Below are 23,436 nucleotides of genomic sequence, written 5' to 3'. Positions count from 1 at the left end.
GGATATAAACTCCTCTACCGTGTTGATCTCTGCGTTAATGTGTAATGTCATTTTCATTTCAGCTGCAGGGAAGAGGCTCAGTACTGGTATCCTAGGGATCTGCGGGTTTTCTGATCATGTTGTTTTAATTGTTTTTTAAATCATATACCGCAAAAAAAAATAAATAAATCATATACCACAGATTTCAGCTGAGGGCTGACCAAAATACCTGTTGCCTCAATAACAGACTGCTATCAAAGGTCTCTCTCCTGCACCATTTTTAAAGCTACTATTCAACAGTCAGCCTGGAAGGCTTGAAAAAAGCACAACGTATCAAAAAATAAGATCCTGGAAAATCATAAAACATTTCAAATATACTCTTAAATAAGGAAGTGCTAATTCTATTTGTCTTATTTTAGGTCTGCTAATTCCATCACTTCTTCAGGGTTTTGTGTGAAAGTCGCTCAGTCATATCTGACTCTTTGTTACAGTCCATGGAATTCTCCAGGTCAAAATACTGGAGTGAGTAGCCTTTCCCTTCTCCAGGGGATCTTCTCAACCCAGGGATCGAACCCAGGTCTCCGGCATTGCAGGCAGATTCTTTACCAGCTGAGCCACAAGGGAAGCCCAAGAATGCTGGAGTGGGTAGCCTATCCCTTCTCCAGTGGATCTTCCTGACCCAGGAATTGAACTGGGGTCTCCTGCATTGCAGGCGGATTCTTTACCAACTGAGCTATCAGGGAAGCCTCAGGGTGTTATTAGCAGGGCAATTATATGGCTTCACCCAGAGGAGGAAATGGCAACCCACTCCAGTGTTCTTGCCTGGAGAATCCCAGGGACGAGGGAGCCTGGTGGGCTGCCATCTATGGGGTCACACAGAGTCAGACACGACTGAAGTGACTTAGCAGCAGCAGCAGCATATGGCTTCACCATACTCACCATGAACTTCACTTTTTAAATTTGTTTGAAAAATTATTGATTTTTGGCCGCTCTGAATCTTCGTTGCTGCACACGGGCTTTCTTTAGTGGCAGCCAGCAGGGGCTACCCTGTAGTTGCGGTATGTGGGCTTCTCCCTGTGGTGGCTTCTTGTTGCAGAGCACAGGCTCTAGGCCCAAGGGCTTCAGTATTGTAGCACATAGGCTCAGTGGCTGTGGCTCTTGGGCTCTAGAGTATCACCTCAGTAGTTGTGGCATGTGGAACCTTCCCAGATCAGGGATAGAACCAGAATCTAACTTAGACAACTAGTTAATGTCCAGCATTTTCTAACCTTCAAACTCCATCTGTTCTTACTCAAACTAAATCTACTGATGTCCATCTTTTAAGTACTTCCTGTATCATCAATTAATACTTTTAATAGTCCTCTTAAATCTCCATCTATGGAATTCCCCAGACTACTTTCTCCAGCCAAACTGCAGTCTATATATTCCAGCCCCATACGTTAAGTACATATTTATAACATCTACTTCAATAGAATGGAGGTACCTGATATCTTGAAAAAGATAATTACTTACTTATCAGTTCCTGCCATCTGTGGTTGGCTGGTGCCATCCTGGTTTTATGATCAAGATAAAATTGAGGCAATAAAGTCAGAGAGCAGTTTCGGGATTCTCTCTAGATTTTATAGGTCAGTACACATTATTTCTGCTTTGTTGTTTCTTTTTCTCTAGTGGTTTGTTCTTCCCTTTTGTTTTTCTCAATACCATCTCCATTCAGGGGAGGAGAGGATGAAGGGAAGGATAAAATTTAAATGAGGTCATCTGGCCAGTTCCTCATTGGCTGAAGCAGATTCCCAGGAGGGCAGTTTCACCAGCTACATTCTCTCCATGGTCCCCATTACCCTGGACAGATGCAAGTTTGCTCCAGCACTACAGACTGTGACCCCATTTCCTGCCAGATGTTTTACACTTGCGGCTCATGGTCATGAGAGGTGACAGGGCCAATGGGTAGAGATGACTCAGGAAAATCCTGCCTCACATCGAGAAAAACAAGTGGGTGTGTAAATCTTTCTTATCCCTCAAACCACTGAACTGTTTTCACTTGTTAAACTCTTGGACTAAAGGTTGGTCAGGAAACAAGGTTGTACCTACTGGCTGAAACAGGTTTTGAAGATTATCTGTTCATCTTTCTCCCCTTCAACCTCTACAGTGCCATTTAAACCGAGTGGATTCAGAGCCTCTCCAAGATGTGCCACTTTGGTATGTGGATTGTTTTCAGCTGAAGACAATCAAGGCCCAAAAGATTCCTACCTAAAGGAATTCACATAAGGAGCCTGGGACAAAGAACTATCACCAGAGATAACTTTTTATCTGAATGACCTGTGCGCATGGCATGGCAAACATCTCATGACCCCACATCTGCTCTTCTTATCATCCTGTGAATCACCCTCTTCGCCTTTGAAGCCCCAGGTCCCTGTTTCATTCTTTAGCTCAGGATGGCATCTGCCCAACTTATCTTACGGGACTCCTGTACGTATGTAATTAAGCTTGTTTTTCTACTGTTAATCTGTCTTACGTAGATTTGACTCATAGCCCAGCCAAAAAGAGAACCTAGAACGGTAGAGGAAAAACTTTTCCTTGCCCGTAAAACCAGAACCAAATATGAGCTTTAGAGCCCACAAGCTAAGAAAGGTTTTTACGTTTTTTAATGGTTGGGAAAAATCCCAAGAGGAGTAGTTCATGACACATGAAAAATGTATAAAATTCTGATTTCACTGGCCATGGATCAAGTTTCATTGGAACAACCACCCCAATCGTTTATGTACCACCTGTGACTACTTCTGTGCTACAAAGGCAGGAATGAGTCACCGCAACAGAAACTGTCCGGCCCGCAATGACGAAAATACTTGCTACCTGGTCCTTTGGAGAAAATCTGCTGCCCCTGTCCTTTCACAGTCTACACATTTCTGGTATCCAAACCAGCTCTGAATCCATGTGTTTTCTTTATTACTTTCCATTTGTGCATATTATTTTATTTCTCTTGAAATGCTAAGTCAGGGGTGCTACCTCCATTAAAAAAATGGCTATTACTCTCCATTTGTACAAAGTATACACTATGTGAAAACCAAGATTTTCGAAAGATCATAAAAAACAAATGATGCTTCATCCCTTCCAGATGATTAATACAGTTTAATGTGTATGCCAATGGACTTGTGATACTACTACTAAATCATTTTCACACTTTCTCAAATGCCAAAAGAAATGAATTTTGCTTCTGAACCATAATTGAAATGCTAATTGGTAATAGAGGAACTAAGCCCATTTCTATGGTATAAAATCAAAACACACAAACTCTGGGTTACCATTATTTTTCAGAAGATTAAATTCAGGCAATGATAACTCCCATTTTGGAGAATATAAAGAATAGTTTAAATGGCTCTGGGTGTGGCCTTCAAGCCCTGAGCAGAGTGTACCAGGAAGTCAGCTGTCTGGGGCTTAGAGTATGTTGTCCAAGGAGGTAGTCATGTCAGGACAGCAAGTTCATTGTCAAGGAGGCTGCACTGCAGGTTGGGGTGGAGAGCCCGCAACCAAAGAGGGTCTCAGAAATGGGATTCCTGGCTTGCATCTTGGAGTGGTCAAGTGGTCTGCTCTATTCCCACCACCCCCATCCACACACAGAGTGGGAGAAAGGAGGCTAGTTCTCTTTCTGTAGCTTTTCCCAGGATCACAGCCTGAGGTGCATATTTGAGTCCAAGGAGTTTATCTGGGAGGCAGTCCCAGGAAACATCAGTCTAGGCAGTGGGAAAGTTAGACAGGAAAGGGAAGGCAGACGAGGAAGGATGTGTTTACCAAGGGCACATTCAGATGGATAGCTTGAATATAATCTCTTCAGGAAATTCAAGGAAAAGGCCTCACTTTGAGACTTCTCAGAAACACCTGGAACAGCAAATTCACCTTCTTCTACCTCCCAGGATCTTCCCGACCCAGGGATTGAACCCACATCCCTCATGTCTCCGGCGTTGGCAGGTGGGTTCTTTACCGCTAGTGCCACCCGGGAAGCCCCTTTATCAGTATGGGGGTTGTCAACAACTTAGCAAGGTGTTAGCCCACATAATCATGGCTGGACCTGACATGTGCACACAGGCTACAGCAAAATGGCTCCTGTCGTGACTGGTGCTGTTATTCTTCTCCCTCACTGAACATGCCAGAAGCTGAGAGGTGCCCTGCCCTGGGGATACCAGTATGTACTACAGTGTAGAGAGGGCTAGTGCCGGACAGGAGGAAGCAAAGGATTCAATTACACGAAAGGTTTCATCTTATCCTTCCTTCCTGGCAGTAGTTTAAATTGTATTGCAACTGAACCCAAAGCAGCAGACTCATCACTTACCAATATACACATTTCCAGATATGGTATAAATGAAGCTTGTCCACCCTGAAAAGGGACCAGCGACATTAAAAGGTTAGTGTCCATAATGCCAAAAGGAACAAAGGGATAACAGTATCGAATATTTAACAATATCTCTATATGAAATATCAACACAAAAGCTTATATAACAGATATAAATGATAAGTTTGGAGATCAAATCTTTTAGATACATATACTTTTTTACATTTAAGTTCTATAACAGCTTAGAACACACACACTCCCACATGTATTCTTGCACACACAAATTCATGCACATGTGCACATACACATACCACACAGAGCTAAACCTAAATGACCTGATACCAAATGTTTACGAACCGCCCAAGCAGACAGTATGCTACTTCCTGACTGTACATCTATATGCCAACAGCTGTACTAATAAACCAGCTGTTCCTCCCAGGTAGAACATCATGCTAATAACTACAACTCACCAGTTGGGCTTATCTTCAGTTCCTTGGACCTCCAAGCAGTTTTAAGTGTAAAAAGAACGCTAGAAATGGGCTTCTCTTTACTTAGTTGCATTTTAGTTTCCAGTGAACACTCTCTTTTGTGTCCTAAAACAGAGCATCAGTTCCAGGGATGCAGAGAGGCATAATCTTTGGGGTATGAATGGGCTTCAGATGGCTCGTGCCCTCCTTAGAATTGTTCACAGAATTTTTCAAGCAGATAAGCTTTTCTGTGAAGAGGATACAGAGCATTGGCCAGATTCCCACTGTGACCCATGGGCCAAGAACTCAGAAACACAGATGACTCACTATCTGCCCTCTTGGCACTGGCATTGGATTTCCACAGATATTTATGTACTGTCCCTGTGGCCCAGAGGAGATCCTTCAGTGCCACTGAGGGACATGAACGTAGGAGAGGCCAGCTCAAAACAGAATCAGGACGTCACTCCGTGTGTCTTTGGTGAAAAAGAAGATTCGTGCAGGGAATGCAGGGTTGTGTCCAAGGTACAAGGGCAGGATCCAGACTGAGGTCTGTGGGAGAGTCAATGTGCTGATAGAGTAAATAAAACCAAGGCAGGCGTGGAAGAATTATACAGGACAAAGTAGACACTAGGGATGTGGTTGTGCTGCCAGGTGGGTTAAAATGTGCAAGAGGGGCCCACACAATAAGGCATGACTGGTCAAACTTAACATAAACTGAGTCTGGTTCAGAAAACCTAAAGGATGGCAAAACAAAGACAGACACTCAGGTGGATGCTGGATGGTATTTTTTCATCCTCCTCTTTCACAGTTTTTCCTCCCCAAGATTTGACTAGAATGTGTTTAAGGGCTCTGGAAGTAAATCTGTCTGCTCAGAGCACACTCGCACTTTTGCTTCCTTACTGAACCACCGGCTCAGTCTTCTGAACTTGACCTCCCATCATCTAGAGACCAGCTACCACTCACGTGAACTGGTTGTGAGTGGAGACAGAAGAGAAAGACAAGGCCATGGATCTTCATGTTGTGCGCAATACGGAAGAGGGAGGTTCATGCTAGATGCTGAAAACACATGCTAGCCATTCCCAGCCCATAAATATCATTAACAATTTCATATTTATGCTTTCAGTTTCTTTTTTCTCCTTTTTTGGGGGAGGCGGCACGGGGATGCACCATGCAGCATGTGGGATCTTCTCTGATCAGGGATTGAACCTATGCCCCCTGCACTGGAAGCCAGAAGTCTTGACCACTGGACCACTTTTTCTTTTATGCACTATATATTATTTGCTTAAAAACTAGAACTCAGCATTCTATTTTGGATACCTTTCCATGTCAAAACATAGAGAAATAACCCATTTTTGGGAAAGCCTACAAAGCATTCCATTGCAAGAACGTGTTGTGACTGACATAATAGATCCTCTGCTCATGGTTGAAAGGTATAAAAAAATTAATGGTTTCTGAGTTCAACAGAACCTCAAAGGTCTCAATTGCCCAAGTGGGTTTTTATTTGGAATCATTGTGATTGTTCCAATATCATTTTTCCTCCACCTCCTTTGCTTCATTCCTCCTCATCCTCCAAGCAGAAAATTAGTCCACACGTAAGTGCCTTGGTCTGTTTTCTTTCCCTTTTTATCTTTTTGAATCTTTTATCCAGAAGGACCAAATGGCCAAGTCAATGCACTATGTGCATTCACCTATTTTTGTTCCTTGCACAAGTCTTCTATTATGATAGAGTTCACCTTCACCACTACTAACACAACTCATGTTACTGGTTAGAAGGTACAGAGGGAATGAAATAGAAACAGAGGGTAATTTCCTTGTTTTTAACATGTTGTCTACCTGTACTTCTATTAAACCTTGTTTAAGATCCACTAAGCATTTGTTTCTTAAAGCTATAGTAAAACAACAAACTATGTGAATGCTTATATATGTTTACAAACTACCACATTTTCTTGGAATTCCTTCTCTGCATAAAAGAATTCTCTTGTGAGATTTCCAGGTCCTTCCCATCGCTCTTTCTTCCTGTGTCTCTCCTCTCACTTTTCTGTACTGCACCAGAAATGGATACATCCTGACATTTTGCTGTGGGAGGTCACAGGCCTTGAAAAGATTGTCTCCCAGCCACCGGCTCTTCACAGCTGGGAAGGGCTCTCCCTCCCACCCTGAGGCTATGACACAGAACAGGAGTTGGGAGGAAGGTCACATTTTATCCCTGGACCCGTTGCTTGGTTTAATTGGAAACACATTTAAGACAGACCTCCTACATACAGCCCAACAGATGACGTGTAGAACTTTTCTTTTAAACACGTAAATCATTCTCTGTGGCATTTGCTCTCATTTCCAGGGAGGTTCCCAATTCCTGCAAACATCCCTAGTGAGAACTTTTCTTGGCCTATGTTCCTTGCCTTAACCCAGCTCATTTTCCTCCTCCTCAGTCTTAAGTTTATTTCCATGAGCTTTCCAACAGCTGCTTATACATGTACATGTAGAGAAAGTAGAAAAATATGGCCTGGTGACACGCCAAATCCATGACAAAGGTTAGCTCTGGGTTGGGAAGGGGAGAAGGCAACCGGACTAAGGAGAGAAGGAACCTCTCCCCAAACTGTGGGTCACACCGGATGCCACACCCCGAAGCAGTGTTGGTTCCTAAGAGCCTCCCCCTAGATACTGCGACACTCAGCTTGGGCAGGCAGCTCATTCACCATGGACCCCATGCCTGGCCTCCTGGACAGTAAGCAGACCCACTGGATGTTTCTCTCTTCCTCCTCATTCCACCACACTATTTGCTAATTATTACTTTGAGGGCTTCCCTGATGGCTCAGTTGGTAAAGAATACGCCTGCAGTGTGGGAGACTGGGGTTCGATCCCTGGGTTGGGGAAGTCCCCTGGAGAAGGAAACAGTTACCTACTCCAGTATTCTGGCCTGGAGAATTCCATGGACTGTACAGTCCATGGGATCGCAGAGTTGGACATGACTGAGTGACTTTCACTTCACTATTACTTTGAAATAATTTCAGACACAGAAAAGCTACCAAAATAGTAGAGATTTACCATACACCACTCACCCAGATTCTCTAAAAGCTAACCTGGTATCACACATGCTGTATCAATCTCTCTAGAAATACACATCGTTCTTTTTTTTTTCTTTTTCTGAAGTACTTGAGAGTAAACTTGGAGATGATACCCCTTTACTTTGAAGGAATTTTCAGCAAGTATTTCCTAAAAACAAGAGTATTTTCCAATATAACCTGAGTGCACTTATAAAAATGATGACATTGATACAATATCAATGAAAAAATTATGACCATTAATGTAATACTATAAGCTATGTACAGACATTTAAATTGAGCCAATTGTGTCAGTAATGCGTTTTAGGGCAAAAAGAAAAATACATGTCTAGACCAGGATGGAATTCAGGGTCATGTGTGGCATTTAGTTGTCACTTGTAATCTCCTTTCATCTGAAATGGTTCTTCAGCCTTTTTCTTCATTAAAAGTACAGACTTATTATTTTGTTTTTTAATTTTTTTCATTTATTTTTAATTGGAGGATAATTGCTTTACAATATTGTGATGGTTTCTGCCAAACATCACCATGAACCAGCCATAGGTATACATATGTCCCCTCCCTCTTGAACTTCCCTCCCCCCTCCCACCCCATCCCACCCCTCTAGGTTGTCACAAAGCACTGGATTTGAGCTCCTTGTGTCATACAGCAAATTCCCACTGGCTATCTGTTTTACATATGGTAATGTATGTTTCAATGCTACTCTCAGACTTGCTGTTTTGTAGAATGCCCCTCAGTTTGGATTTCTTTGATGTGTCCTCATCATGACAGCATTGTTTGTTAATCCCTTTCCCTCTCAACTTTATAGATGCGTTTTTATTTTCAATGCTTTAATTTTTTTAGTTCAGAAGAGCACGAAGGATGAAACAAGGAACGTATACACTGACATATTTATTTCGTTTCTTTCTTCTCTTTTGCAGATAAAATCATATAGGTGAGAGAAACAGCCCCTAACTAGTTGCTTCCAGTCAATTTTCTATACCCAGAGAATATGATTTTCTTGCAGGAGAAGAGGGTGTGAGAGAATGGTCACATCCCAGATCTTCCAGCAGGAAGGAATTCAAGGGGGAGCTGAAGCACAGTGAAAGCAGATTTATTCAGGGAGATACACACTCCTTGACAGACTGTGGGTCCTTCCTGAAGGTGAGAGAGGCCCTGGGGTAAGGCATGGTTAGTTTTTATGGGCTGGGTAACTTCATACACTAATGAGTGGGAGGATTATTCAAGCTATTTTGGGGAAAGGGTAGGGATTTCCAGGACTGGGCCACCACCCACTTTTTAGCCTCTGAACTGTCATGGCACCTGTGGGTGTGTCAGTTAGCACACGCTGATGTATTACAATGAGCGTGTAATGAAGCTCAAGGTCTAGTGGAAGTCAAGTCTTCCACCATCTTAGGCCTAGTAGGTTCTAACCAGTTTTTGTTGTTTCTGCTTCGATAGTCACATCTTTCTCTCACTCTGACTCCCATCTTCCTCTTTTATTTATACAGACCCTTATGATTACATCAGCCCACCTGGATTACCTAGGCTAATCTCCCCATCTCAAGATCCTTAATTTAATCACAGCTGTAACACCCCCTGTATCATGTAAGGTAACACATTCAAAGGTTCCAAGACTTGGATGTGGACATCTTTGTGCAGCCATTATTCTGCTATTACAGAATAATAGGATAAGCTGTATGTTCTCTTAAGAAATTTTGTTGACTTATGTATATATGTGTTTAGTTGCTCAGTTGTGTCCGACTCTTTGCGATCCCATAGACTGTAGCCTGACAGGTTCCTCTGTCCATGGGATTCTCCAGGCAAGAATACTGGAGTGGGCTGCCATTTCCTTCTCCAGGGGATCTTCCCAACCCAGGGATCAAACCCGGGTCTCCTGCATTGCAGGCAGACTCTCCACCAGCTGAGCTATGAGGGAAGCCTGGTCTAGTTGTAAAACAGTAATAATTGAGATCCTTCAACAGGTCAGCATTCTCCATCTTCCAAAGGATACTGTGGCCATTCAGTATCACAGAAGAAGATCAGGCGTGTCTTTTTAAATTCTGGGAATCAAACTTGTTCCAATTTTTTAAATACATTTTAAAGAAGTGGTTCTGGAACTGCTAGCTCCAATCTGTAAAAGAGAAAAAAGCAGCATCCACAGCTGTGGCTTTTTTCCACCAGAAGCATCCTTCCCTGCTCTAGATGGGGGTGTAGACAGACTCTCCACCGAAGCTTTCCTTCCTTGGTCAGATTTAGTCTGTCCCTTACCAACATAGGTGCCTTATTCATCCCTCCCGGTTCTACCACTGAGGCGGGGTGGAGATGCACCAGGGGTAGACCTGATGGCATCCCAGATTGCTTTCTAGTTCCTTACCACCAAGACCTTTGTTTGATTTGCCAGAGTAGTTTCCCAGGATGCTTCCCAAGCTAGGACTACTAGGGGAAGCATCCGTCGTATGTGTGCTTGTGCACATTCCTGCGTATAGTCCTGACCGCAGTAGAAATGGTGACTCATAAAGAGATGAACAACAACCAAGATGTCCCTTCTGAGTGTCACCACACCAGTATAGCAAAAGAGGTGGTGGAGGGTTGGCCAGCGAAGAAAAAGTGATTTTTGTCCTTAAGCTATTAGGACCAATCCTTCCAATTCATTTCCAAAGATTCCACAAAAGAATATCTAAGGGGTTGAGACAAAAGCCATCAGAGAGCCCCCTCTGGTCCGCTAAGAGCTAGCGCTACCAAAGGAAGAAGCCCATTGCATTTCCAATCTGAAGAATCACATATACTCTAAAGAAAAGCTAAAAGTTGAGGGAAGCAAAGAGAGCTTACGAAATGAAGTTTTCCTGTAACATAGCAATCCTCCAGTTTTAACATTGCAGATCATGCTTTTAAACATCAAGTAGCAGGGATACTGTGAAGAAAGATGGAAAAAATAAACAGAGTGGGTACTGAGGGCCCAACTGTGATGCAGTCAGTGAGAAGACAAAGGAGACAGGAGGACCAGAAGGCACAAGATTCTTGGAAAAGACTGATATTTTCCTAGAAATATAGACTTATGAACTTCTCAATGAATGATAACAAACAGTGTTATCTGGATATCATTTATAGCAAGGGAAATCACACTGCTTTGCAAGAGATGGTAAAAGTCACTGCAAAAAAAAACAAAAAAGATAACTACTTCTTCTTATTTTAGCCAAGAACTAACATGAAAAATGTGTGCTTAATGTAAGAAGAATCTGGTACTGTCAGAGATTCGACAAATTGGATTCTTTGTAAGAGATGCACCATCTAGCTCAATTCCTGATATCAACTGCCTTCCAAATCATCATTGCGTGAAACATCTGTTTTCTGCAAGATTAGCACAACTCTACAGAAACGTGCCTTGCCCAAAGGAAGTAAAGAGATGGTAAAAATTGATTCCAATACTATTTGTGGGAAGGAATTCAGATAAAACCTCATCTGACTCATGAGAAATGTTACCAGTCTCCCTTAACTGGATGTCCCTCAGGACATAGGCATTTTCCTGGTGTTGGAAATGGGATGGCAGCAGTACATGCCTATATTTCTATCCTTTAGTTTGGCAACGGTACAACAAAATCAACATTAAATTAGTGAGATTGCAAAGCTTATGACAAAAGCCAAACATAACCCAGACATCCACGTCAAATCCCTTTAGCATGAGTAACAAAACAATCCGGAGAAGGCAATGGCACCCCACTCCAGTACTCTTGCCTGGAAAATCCCATGGACGGAAGAGCCTGGTAGGCTGCAGTCCATGGGGTCGCAGAGTCGGATACAACTGAGCGACTTCGCTTTCACTTTTTACTTTCATGCATTGGAGAAGGAAATGGCAACCCACTCCAGTACTCCTGCCTGGAAAATCCCAGGGACGAGGGAGCCTGGTGGGCTGCCTTCTGTGGGGTTGCACAGAGTCAGACATGACTGAAGTGACTTAGCAGCAGCAGCAACAAAACAATCAAAATATTATAAACAAAACATGATGAGGACCCAAAACATGATGAGACCCATTGTAGCCAATGGGCTACAATTTCAAGGAATATTTGATGAAACACAGCTCTCAAATAAAATAAATTTAGACAGTCCTTGGATTTTATAATGGAATTTGATCCAGGAAGGTGGTTTAAAAAGACAAAAGGTGACCCTGAGTTGAATGATTTGATATTAAAATTTATACAGTATAATTTTACTAACCAATATGTTGGATTAAAGAGTTTGCCTGCAATGCAGGAGATCTGGGTTCAATCTCAAGGTTGGGAAGATCCCCTAGAGAAGGGAAAGGCTACCCACTCCAGCATTCTGGCCTGGAGAATTCCATGGACTGTATAGTCCATGGGGTCGCAAAGAGTCGGACACAAATGAATGACTTTCACTCTCACTTTTATGTTGGGTTACAGGCAGCCAGAACTATTAAATAAGAAGTGCTGCTTTATAATACCTAAATTGTTTGCCTGGAGTTGGACAGGGAAGCCTCAAACTTTAGATTTGTCAGCTAACACAATGAAAGCATGGATGAGTGTATATGGGGGCAAGTGGAGCACACACTGTAACTGAAAGTGACGTACTGCAAAAGACACGTTTGTCTGCGTCCTAACTAGGTTTGTAACAGACTCGTTTAAAGTGAGTTTACAGTGACCCAATGATAAACATGCATTTCTAAGCTACTTGTTCCTGTATGTGTCCCAAAACGTCTTTGAAACAACTCTGTTTAAAATCCATAATGACAAAATAATCTAGAGATATGGCTTTGTAAACTGACAGATACATATTCTCTTATGAGGCAATATATAGAGTAGTGGTGAAGTACAAAGTCAAAATTAACATGAACCATGAGGGCTTCCTTGGTGGCTCAGATGATAAACAATACACTTGCAATGCAGAAGACCCAGGTTTGATTTCTGGGTCTGGAAGATCCCCTAGAGGAGGAAATGGCAACCCACTCTAGTATTCTTACCTGGATAATCCTGGACGGAGGAGCCTGGTGGGCTACAGTCTATGGGGTCACAAAGAGTCGGACGTGACTGAGCAACTAACACTTTCACTTCACTTTCACACACATTAAGTATTGGTAGGGTCATGGAGAAACTGCTGTCTCATATACTGCTGTTGGAACACAGGACTGCCTTTCTGGGTTGCAATCTGCCAGACTTTTAAAATTAAACATGCATAGGCCTTGTGATCATCCCTGGAAACCTACTGTAACAAAACAACCCCCCTCAGGAAGTACATGGCTACAAGGATGTTCACTGCAGATCAGTGTGCAGTAGCCAAGCACTAGAAACAAGGGGAGCACCTGCTAAGAGGGAAGAGCTAAATGCATTGTAGTCAACCCACGGCATAGAATGGGTTCAAAGCCAAAGGAGCAGATCCTGAGGAATTTCCATGAGGTTCGGTCACAAAAGCAAGATGCAAAAATTTATTTATGATTTCATTTCAGTAAAACAAGGACAAAACCCTATACTTGTATACATTTGCTGCTGCTGCTGCTGCTAAGTCGCTTCAGTCATGTCCGACTCTGTGCGACCCCATAGACGGAAGCCCACCAGGCTCCCTGGTCCCTGGGATTCTCCAGGCAAGAACACTGGAGTGGGTTGCCATTTCCTTCTCCAATGCAGGAAAGTGAAAGGTGAAAGTGAAGTCGTTCAGTCGTGTCCAACTCTCAGCGACCCCATAGACTGCAGCCTTCCAGGCTCCTCCGTCCATGGGATTTTCCAGGCAAGAGTACTGGAGTGGGGTGCCATTGCCTTCTCCATTGTATACACGTACATGTACATATATGTGTACAGAAGTAAGTGTTGAGAAAAATACTGCAAGATCGTATTCAAGGATTATCTCTGAACTACTCCCAATCTAGGATACAGAGATAATACTGCTATGGGTAGATGAGAGGAGGGGGAAAGGGTTGTGAGGGAAGCAAACTCAAAAAATAAAAGAAAAAACCCACAGCATTAAAACTTAAAGCACATGTGCTGTCACACTTACTGATATAAAAAGTAAGTATGAAGGTAGGCACATGTTTAATTGCATTCATGTAAAAAACCTTTCTGAACTTAAAAGTAGCCAGAATGGAAAAAAACAAAAAAGAGAACAATGGGTCCAAGGTTAATACTGTCCCTAATGACTTCAGGGGTGGCCCCTTTAAAAAATAAAACTGGCTTTAAATACTTGGGAGTTTTCTAATTGTTCTTTGGATTTAAATGGTGACTTATAAGTAAATCCTCCATAACAAAAGCTGTATCTCAATCAAGAATGCACTTGTTCATAAGTAACACAGGTTGGATTGCCTCCAGGAATTGAGTCAAAAGTGGCTGGGAAGTCAAGAGACCTGGGTAAACGTCCTGCCATGTCCAGCAAGTCCTTACATGGCCTTGAGCAAGTAATGAATCTGTTGGCCCTCAGTGTTCACACCAGCGAAATGAGGGGTGGCCCCAGTGGATTGGCCCTAACATTCTATGAATTCCTCCTGATTTTCTTAACTTGAAAAGCTCAAGCACTCTTCGCTCATTTAAACATAATTAAACATACACAGGTTCATAGAACTTTGTGTTGAGGTTCAGAAACAAACCCATTCCAGAGAAAGTGGCCCTTATGGTTTTTTCACCCTGAAATGATAACTAAACCCCAGAATCCATCATACCTTTAGGAATAGATTGCACATGCTTCGCTCCTTGGTCCAATTTAAAGTCCAAATATAAGGTTGGTGTGTAAGTGTAAATCTTGGACTAAAAAGAAAAAGGAAATCATCAGCATCTTTCCAAGAATAAGGTTCATCTTTACCTGAGCTGGTCCCTACTGTCATGGGCCTAGGGCCTGGATCCATTATATTTACAACTCCTTCTTGGGAAATGCTATTAAAGTGGGTATGATGGGCTACCAATATACCCACCTCCTGAGGGTCTCAGTCTAAAAGTTCACCCTCCTAACTTGACAATATTGTTGACAAGCTATTCTAGCATGACAGCTGTCTCCCTACAGCCATTTCTCAAATATGATCTGATGTTAATAGTTCAATGGCCGACAGCTTCTCCAACCTTCTCACTTCTTGTCTTCTCCTGAATATAGGTAGGCTAATGCATATCAAATGTTACGTTTCTTTTCCAGGTCTCAGTAAAGCTATGTCCATTTTGAAATTCAAAGAGCACAGCCTGTAAATATTTATTCTAATTTGGCTCTCTTGCATTAAAAGGTGGTCCAACATTGCTGGTCTAAAAAAGCCACAACTCAAAATGTAAGAAAGGCCAACCTTTGCAGGATTTCTCATTACAAACAGTGGCTTTGATTCCATCAACAGTTCAGCAGTGTGTAATTCAATATACTGCCATTCTGAATCACTGACACAGCCCCAAATCCAAGGGATTATCACTGTTGCCATAAACTTTATGATGTTTCATTGTTTGTCACAAAGTCCCAGTGGTTCTGTTATTTTTTTTAAGTTAAAAAACACACAAAGATGAAAAAGTACATAATGCCAAATTTGGCAAGGATGTGGAGTAAATGGAACTTTTATACATTGCTGGTAGGACTATTACTTGATATAAACACTTGAGAAAACTGCTTGGCAGTATGTACTACACATGGATGTATAATCGCAGCATTCCAACTCAACAGGTGTATCCCCAACAGAAATGTTCACTGAAAGACAGGTACTCAAATCTTGATACTGACAATGTCGGTGATAGCCTAAGCTGGAAATATTCCCAATGTCTTTAATGAGAGAAAACATACGTAAATTGCAATATACAAGAGACTATGACACAGCAAGGAGAATGAATGAACCCAACTACATGCAACAACTCAGATGGATCTTGCAAACACAGTACTGAACAAACAAAACAGATACAGACCATATAACATATGCTTCTGGGGACTTCCCTTGCAGTCCAGTGGCTAAGACTCCAGCTCCCCATGCAGGGAGCCCGGGTTGGGTCCCAGGTTGGGGAACGAGAGCCCACATCCTGCAACTAAAGATCCCACATATAGCAACTAAGACACGGCACAGCCAAATAAATAAATATATAAAACATATGCTTCCATTTCTATAAAGTTCAAAACAAGGGAAAACTAGTCTATGGTATCAGAAATCAGAAAAGTGGTTACCCTGGGATGGGTAGTAACTGAATGAGGTTTAAAAGGGGGCTTCTGGAGCCTGGCAGTATTTGGTCTCTTGGTTTCATGGATGAGTTCACTCGGTGAAAATCGTCTTGAGTCGTACACATGATTTGTGTACTTTTCTGTGTATGTGCTGTATTTTTTAACAAATACTTACACTCAATAGAAACACAGATGTGTAAATAGACCACAAGATAGAATCCGGAGCCCTTTACCATCCTTAATAAGGGCATCATTTTGCACTATGTCAACTGCACGAGGACATGGCCATGTATCTGCCCTTTTCACCTGGAGCCAATGCACAGGGCCTGTCACATAGTAGGTGTTCAATAAAACTTACCAAATGATGTTTCATTATGAAAAATCTCATGTATAATAATAAATTTATTTATAGTATACATAGTATATTCATCAATATCTTTACCAACATGTAGCAAAATGCCTCTCTTCAAGACAGGTGATTAGGTATGGCCCAAATATGTCTGGTCATTAAGTTTTGGAATAGAGAATTGTAAATAATGCTAGAAGATTATTCCCTGAAAAGTCCCATGAATTGAAGCTTTGGGCTTCAAGTGGTCTGGTGGGTGCTTTTACGTGGCTTAGGAGGTCAAGCTGCATCCATACAGCTTCAAAGACTGGAAAGGCGAATTCCCCTGTGGGAACATAAATGAAAGAAGAAAGACCTGTGACATCAAGGGTGACCTGAGGCCAAAGATTCCCAATCAATCTGAGGAGCTTGGAGCACACGTGAAACAAGGGCAGCACCCGCGGGACACAGATCTGATCCTCTAGCATCATGAGGTGTGTGAGGCACCATCTGGAAAGGATCTGGTTTTGCCTAATGAAAACTTCTAAAATTACTCCTAAAAAGATCAAGGGAAAACTTCACTTAGTATCAGATGACTCCTCTTCCAAGGCAATATTTTACTCTCTTTCAGAAAAAAGAATCTGTTTGGTTCAAGCATCTTTTCTGATCTCTGCCTCCTGGCCAAGGCAGTATCCCTGGCAACAGCAAAGACGCGAATCACAAAGAGGCTCTTGGCTTAACTTTTACTAGAAGTCTCCCAAAATGTATGCATAGAAGTCATCCATGAGGCTGTGATGCTGGTATTGCTTTTCCTGGTGACTAGCAACGCCTTTATCTTCTTCTGGGCTTAGTTCACTCCATCTGAAAATCTGATGAGACTTCACTGATGTTGAAATGTATTTCTGGTTCTGAAATTCTGAATCAGAAAGTTAATGTTTTTTCCCCCACTTTTTAATTTTTTAAATTCTGTTCTGATTTCTCAGACTAGAGCTGTAGAGAAGTGAGAAGGTGGCTGGGGCGAGGGAGAGCCACTCAGGCTGTGGGGACTGTGTGGATGCCACTGGTTAACTCGTGCTGTTCTTGCCCCGAACCCCAGCCATCAACTTTGCCCTCCTGGTTAGCTCTTCTCTTCTTCCTGCCTCTAGCTTCTCAACCTAATCCATACTGCCTCTCCAAATAGTAGCCCCTCTCTCTCTAATACTGCAAGGACACAGATATGCGTATGCACACATAAGACACAGAATTCTGTACTTATGTGTTAATTTACAAACTTACAAAAAACAACCAATGAGAGCCATTAGAAAAGCCACAAATATATCCTACAACCTCACAGTATGAAAAGGGCTACAGGGAAGTTTTAAATTCATTTTGAAGGTTTTTCTTTTTTTTAACAACATCTACAGCTTAAAACAGGATTCTGATTCTAGTCTCTCTGTACTGAAAATCAGATCATTGACAGTTTCAACATAACACATCTTGAATAATCAACTACCCAAAACCTGTATGTACCCTATTCTATTTAAATTAATCCATACTGAGATAAAACTCAATTTGAAAGCTGTTCCTATGAATCTGTGTATGCATATATGTGTGTGTATATATATATATATATATATATGAATATACACACACACACACAGAGTTTTTGAAAAGCAGCTAGGTTTTGCCTTTTAAAATTTTGATCTTCAATGGTAGCTCTGTTGAAATACCAAATACAATTTCTCTTCATTTAACTCAAGGATGGTAACACCAGCCTCCAATACACTTTGAGCACATCTGGACTTAATTTTTCCATCACACACACTGCTGATTTGCAACCACAAAGAAATATTGCCATTCAGTATACTCTTGTGTTCTGTTTTGTTTATTTTCAAATGCAGTATTAAACTATTAATAGATCCTCAAAATAGAATGAAAATTTAGTTACACAAATCATTCTTTTTTTTTTTTTTTTTTGCTCTCAATCTATCTATTTCCATAGGATTAAAATAAACTGGTTCAAGGCAACCTAAAATAAAACATTTCTCCATATATCTGTTTCAGCATGAACCAAACTAACGCACCTAAATTCCATCAGAGAATTATTGTCGTCGTCCTTTTGCTCTCTTTTGGTCCTGATTAACACTGCCTGCACAGGTACTAAAATCCCACACGGTTCCTCTTTCGCCTTTCTTTTCATTATTTAATTGTCTTTAAAGCATTTGGGAAACTTATCTTTAAAGGCTTCCATCTGTATTTTAAAAGCCCAATAGCTTAAAGTCTTACAGTTCAAATATCATGAAGGCAAAGCTTCTAGAAGTGAAGTAACAGAACTCTTTATGAGATGTTAAGGGTAAATTCTGGCTAACCACTAACAACAGGGGTGCTACCAAATCCAGACCAGCCTTGTCTCTCTTTCTCTATAAATACGTCGGAATTAAACCCTAAACGAGCCTAAGACACCACTCCAATAATGACCACAAAACCACCAAGACAAAGCACGCTCTACAAAACCACTTCCTTCAGAAACTCAACTACCTTCATTTTCCAGCCTTCAAAGACCTCCCGCTTCCCCTGGCTTTCGGTATGATACCCGTGTTAAGCTGGTTTCCTTCCTCCGCTTTTATTCATAAATGTGATCTTAATTAGGAGATGAAATTACTTCCACATGGAAGCCATGTGGCTTAGTATGTCTTCCCAAGGAAAAGAAAGGTGCCTGCTATGTTGCTTGCTCTGTATAAGTGAGATGAAATGAGATGAAATGAAATGAAGATGAGATGAAAAGAAGAAGAAATATCGTTCATGTTGCCGCTGCTCCTTCCACAAATAACTACCTCCCATCTATCCCTGCATGCTACTCATTCTACTGCCATGCTGGCCTTCCCTAAAGCCAAGGGGCAGCAGTTTGTCACATGTCAGAGCTGCAATAAGTGTTTTCACATCTTTTTGAGAACTATTTTCAAACCTTTGATGATGGAGTGATTTTTTTTTTAGGAAAAGCACTTGAATTCTCGATCTTACTAGATGCTGCTTAGGCAAATTACTCTAGGGTAACACATGCAAATTTTCAGTATTTTATAAAGAAAGAAGCAGTGTATATACCTATTCCTGGACCCTCACTCTCATGTTGGATCATCACCCTAATGTCCAGCATTTGTTTTTTTGGCATCATGGCTAACTTTTGATGGATACCCTTGCACGTAAATTTTTGACCACATTTCTATTTTTGGCCTTTCTCAGTGAAATTGTGGGTCTAAAGGTCTAGACATTTCAATACGGCTCTTGATATATCTACAAGTTTATGGCCAAATGCAATGTGGCCAAAAGTGAGGCGGTCAACACGGTAATGTGACTGAATAGCAATTTCCCCAAACTTGTCTACTGCTTCCCTGGTGGCTCAGACGATAAAGTGTCTGCCTGCAATGTGGGAGAACTGGGTTCGATCCCTGGGTTGGGAAGATCCTCTGGAGAAGGAAATGGCAACCCACTCCAGTACTCATCTAGAAAATTCCATGGACGGAGGAGCCTATGTCCATTGTAGGCGACGGTCCATGGGATCGCAGAGTCGGCCACGACTGAGCAACTTCACCCTTGTCTACTGCTAGTTGTTGGTTTTCCTGGTCTCTGTAATTACACTATACCACAGGGCAGTTTTCTAACTCATTATGTGCTCTAAATATTGGGTTTTTCCCCCATTCATCTAATCTCCTATTGTTAGAAAGTTAACTCATTCCAACAAATTCCCTATTGTTACGCATTTAAATTTTTTCCCCAATACATTCTTCTTCAAAAATAGAAGGGAAGGATTAATTGCTGGAAAATAAAAAGAAAAGGGAAAAAAACCTGGAAATCCCTGAAAAAATAGAGTTGCAGGGTGTGGGGTCAAGGGAGTTTGTTGCTTCTCTTATCAATTTATCTGAGACAGTTTTTTAAAAAATAAATGAAGGCTATTTACCCTTAATACTGTTAGTTGTAAAAGTCACCCAGTTTGTTTTTGGCTTTTTTATGGCATTTCTGACATGGGTCAGCTCTACCAATCTTTTCCTTGCAATGCTTTTAAACTCAGAAAGTCTTTCCCCATGCAAAGGTCACTTGAAATGTTTGCCTTTATCTTTCCAGTTCAAAATTTTTTAAATATTTAATTCTTTGATCTATGTCACATTTATTTTCCTGTGAGGTGTGAGATCAGAAGCCAACCTGGTTTCTTTCTATGAATGCTTAATCAGTTGTCCCCGCTGACTTATTCTTCTCTTTTCCCCAACAGATGACCATCTTCTTTATCACGAAGTTTGCACATACACTTGGTCTGTTTCAGGCAGGTTCTCTTCCTGCCAGTCACCAAAAAAAAGAGCCTCAGTGGAAAAAACTTTATTGGTGGACTAGCTCAGAGGCTTCAACTAAGAGAGGATGATCTACTCCACAGGAGTTCTGGGCATCATCTAGCCCATCACCCATGGGGCTTCCCCATCTCATCTTCCTGTCACGACACTCCTGCTCTCACAGGGCTTTGCACTAGGGAGGAAACCCACCAGCACAGATCTGTTCTCTCCACCACTTACACCTCCATACAACTCAAGAAACTCACTGCCAGATCCACGGCCCCTGTGGGAGAACCATGCCTTCCTCTTTCATCAGGAGATAGCATGCTTTGAGGAAATGAAAAGTAGATTCACCCATTCTTTAAAGCCAAATTCCAACTCTTGTTGTTGAGAACTGGCTGATGCTCTTCAACCAAAGGGTAAGTCTTCTGTCTCCAATCCAAAGCACTCTGATTTCAGAATTCTTCATTATTTTAAAGAATTCTGATAAGGAGTGGGAGAGACTAGTTCCTATCCTTAGTGCCAAAGGTATTGTGGGGAGCATTAAAACCCTTAATTACATTTTGACATATACATGAAGTGTTACCCAAAGAGAAGACAAGGAACTCGTGGGCAAAATGCCAATGACTCTGTATAGGGTGATAGTTAGAGAGGGTCAAACCACATTTTTAACTTTTATCAATAATACAGGTTTACAGAAAATCTCGACCATCAAGCTGTCCAGCTGAGCAGCCTTTGTAGATATAGCCAAGTTATTCTACAGTCTAGTCTCAAGAGCATCCTTTTTCAAGAAGCATTTTCATCAGTAGGAACAGTCGAGTCCCTCCCCTTCTTACCTTGTGTTTGGGAGAGGGGTCATGAGGAGAGAAGAGCTAAAGAGGAAGGAAACAAAGATGCTGACAGGACTCAAGGTCCCAAAATTTAATCAGAGACATGTTCATTGTGAAAGCAGTCTTTGATTTCTTCACTCTTTGAGTCAGCATCTTTGCACAAAATTGGGTTACAGACATTCTAAAATTTTTTGGAAAATAAAAAACAGAGAAAGAACAAATGCCCATCTCTTAGATGAATAATCCATCCATAATCCTACAAAGGCTACAGAACAATAAAATCACAAATGGCCCCTAAATATGCCAACAGGGAAACTTCCTATTGCTTATCTCCCATCCATGGGTAATGTTTTTCAAGGCTAAGTCAGCAAATCTATTAATCAATGCTAGAATATCCCTGACAGAGCTTTATAATGCTTTTAGTCTCTATTAGTTACGCTTGGTATTTACTAAGAGGCTTTAAGAGTTCTTCTGAGAAAGTACATCGACATGGGAAACTATCTGGCAAACATACGATCTCATAGAGCTCTGGAGACAGACCACATTGTGGACATGAAGCTTTGACTGTAGGTCTAAGGGGGAATTAACTATGGCACAGGGCTTCTCCCACATAATCGCTTGCAAGATGTTCTGACATAATCGCAGTGTCTGAAGACAAGTGTCTGAAGATACCCTTCTGGTGAACATAGAAGATGGAGGCTCATTCTGAAGCTTTCCTCCATGAAAATGAGCTGAGGCATTCCCAAACTGGAGAGAGACACACTCGGCAAGTTTATGTATAATGGCTGAAGGGTATGATAAAGGCAGACCTACTGTGCAAAAAAAATGGGGCAGACCTGAGTTTGGGTCTAGGTTCCTTCCACATGGAGCCGTATGACTTTTGCCCAGTTAAGTTACTGCATCCTCATCTACAACGTGACGGAGGTGGACAGCTGCTCTATCATATCTATTGCTGCCAGACATTATGACTCAAACCCAAGTGCCAGAAACCACAGGAAGAGTAGGTCTTGCCTGGTTCTGAAAAGCATCTCATATTGTCAGGAATTCTAGACTCATGCTGCACTAAGAACTTCATTCACATCTTAATACCTCACAATAACCTCTCAGGAACATGTCTCTTCCTTGATCAACCCCCAAACTTACTACACCAACCCATCTGAATGAAGAAAGTCTTCAAAGGCTCCAAAGTATCAAATAGGGCCTCCCATCTACCCAGAAACAAGGAGAGAGGAAGTTCCCTACTATTCAGCAATAGTTCTGAGAACCTGAAGAGTTGACAAGGCTGCTGAAGGGCCAGAGACCTAGGGAAGGGGTCAGTACTTATCCCCATCCAGGGCAGGGGACTGTTCATAATTCCTGGGTGAGGAGGAAGTGGTTAGCTCCTTAGCAAGATGAGGGATGAGTCAAGAATTCCCTCTTTAACATCCATCTCTCCTCTTACGCACTCTCTGTCTTGAAAGTTCCCATGGAAAAGAAACCCACTCTCAGGAGAAAATCTGATTTCTGTTGGGTTGTGCTGAATTGCTAAGGATCTATGTAAGTCTGTGGTTAGGAGCACAAGGTTGGGAGCCAGACATCCAGTTAGAAGGCCAGTTCTGTCACTCCCTAGATGCATAACCCTGGGTGAGTTGACCATCTCATGATGCCCTGGGTCCTTCTCTCATCAGGCTGTTATGAGAATTTGACTGGACACATTTTATGTCTCTCCTCAGAGTCCCTCAGCTTCACTGGCTTCTGAGGCCTTGGCCACTTACGGAGATGCCCCTGGGTGCCATGGCTGCTGCCAGTGTTGACACCTCCAGCTACCTCAGCCCCTCCTGGTTGACTGTCAAGTTCCGAATGGCTTCCATCGCCCCCACAGGGGTGGGAACTACAGTAGCTACAGAGTCTGGCCTGACAGACCTCCACACCTAGACTGGAATGAAGATCCAAGCTGCTGGATGGGGTGCGTGGAAGGGCCTGGGGACAGTCTGGAAGGGCAGGGAATTAGCATCCTTGGGGCAGACTTTGGCCAAAGAGGGATGAAAGATGTAAGATGATGGAACAATTCTTCCTCTTTCTTC

At 42.0% G+C, this 23,436-nt stretch overlaps 1 protein-coding gene across 3 annotated transcripts in view; it reads right to left on the bottom strand.

Moving 5' to 3' along the window:
* PIR (pirin) overlaps nt 1-23,436 on the bottom strand; it is a 98,112-nt gene that overhangs the window by 20,869 nt on the left and 53,807 nt on the right. For 2 of the 3 annotated variants that reach the window (XM_070783597.1, XM_070783595.1), the window contains 2 exons: nt 14,467-14,551; nt 4,304-4,348 (listed from right to left, as the gene is read on the bottom strand). In XM_070783597.1, the coding sequence (XP_070639698.1) occupies nt 4,304-4,348; nt 14,467-14,551 (130 nt within the window). The remainder of the gene's footprint in view (nt 1-4,303; nt 4,349-14,466; nt 14,552-23,436) is intronic. The other variant, XM_070783596.1, reaches the window with a different exon arrangement.

This window comes from Bos indicus, chromosome X (assembly GCF_029378745.1).
Source record: "Bos indicus isolate NIAB-ARS_2022 breed Sahiwal x Tharparkar chromosome X, NIAB-ARS_B.indTharparkar_mat_pri_1.0, whole genome shotgun sequence".
Taxonomy (NCBI): domain Eukaryota; kingdom Metazoa; phylum Chordata; class Mammalia; order Artiodactyla; family Bovidae; genus Bos; species Bos indicus.
Note: the sequence above shows the minus strand (reverse complement) of the source record. Positions and strands in the feature narration are given on the sequence as shown.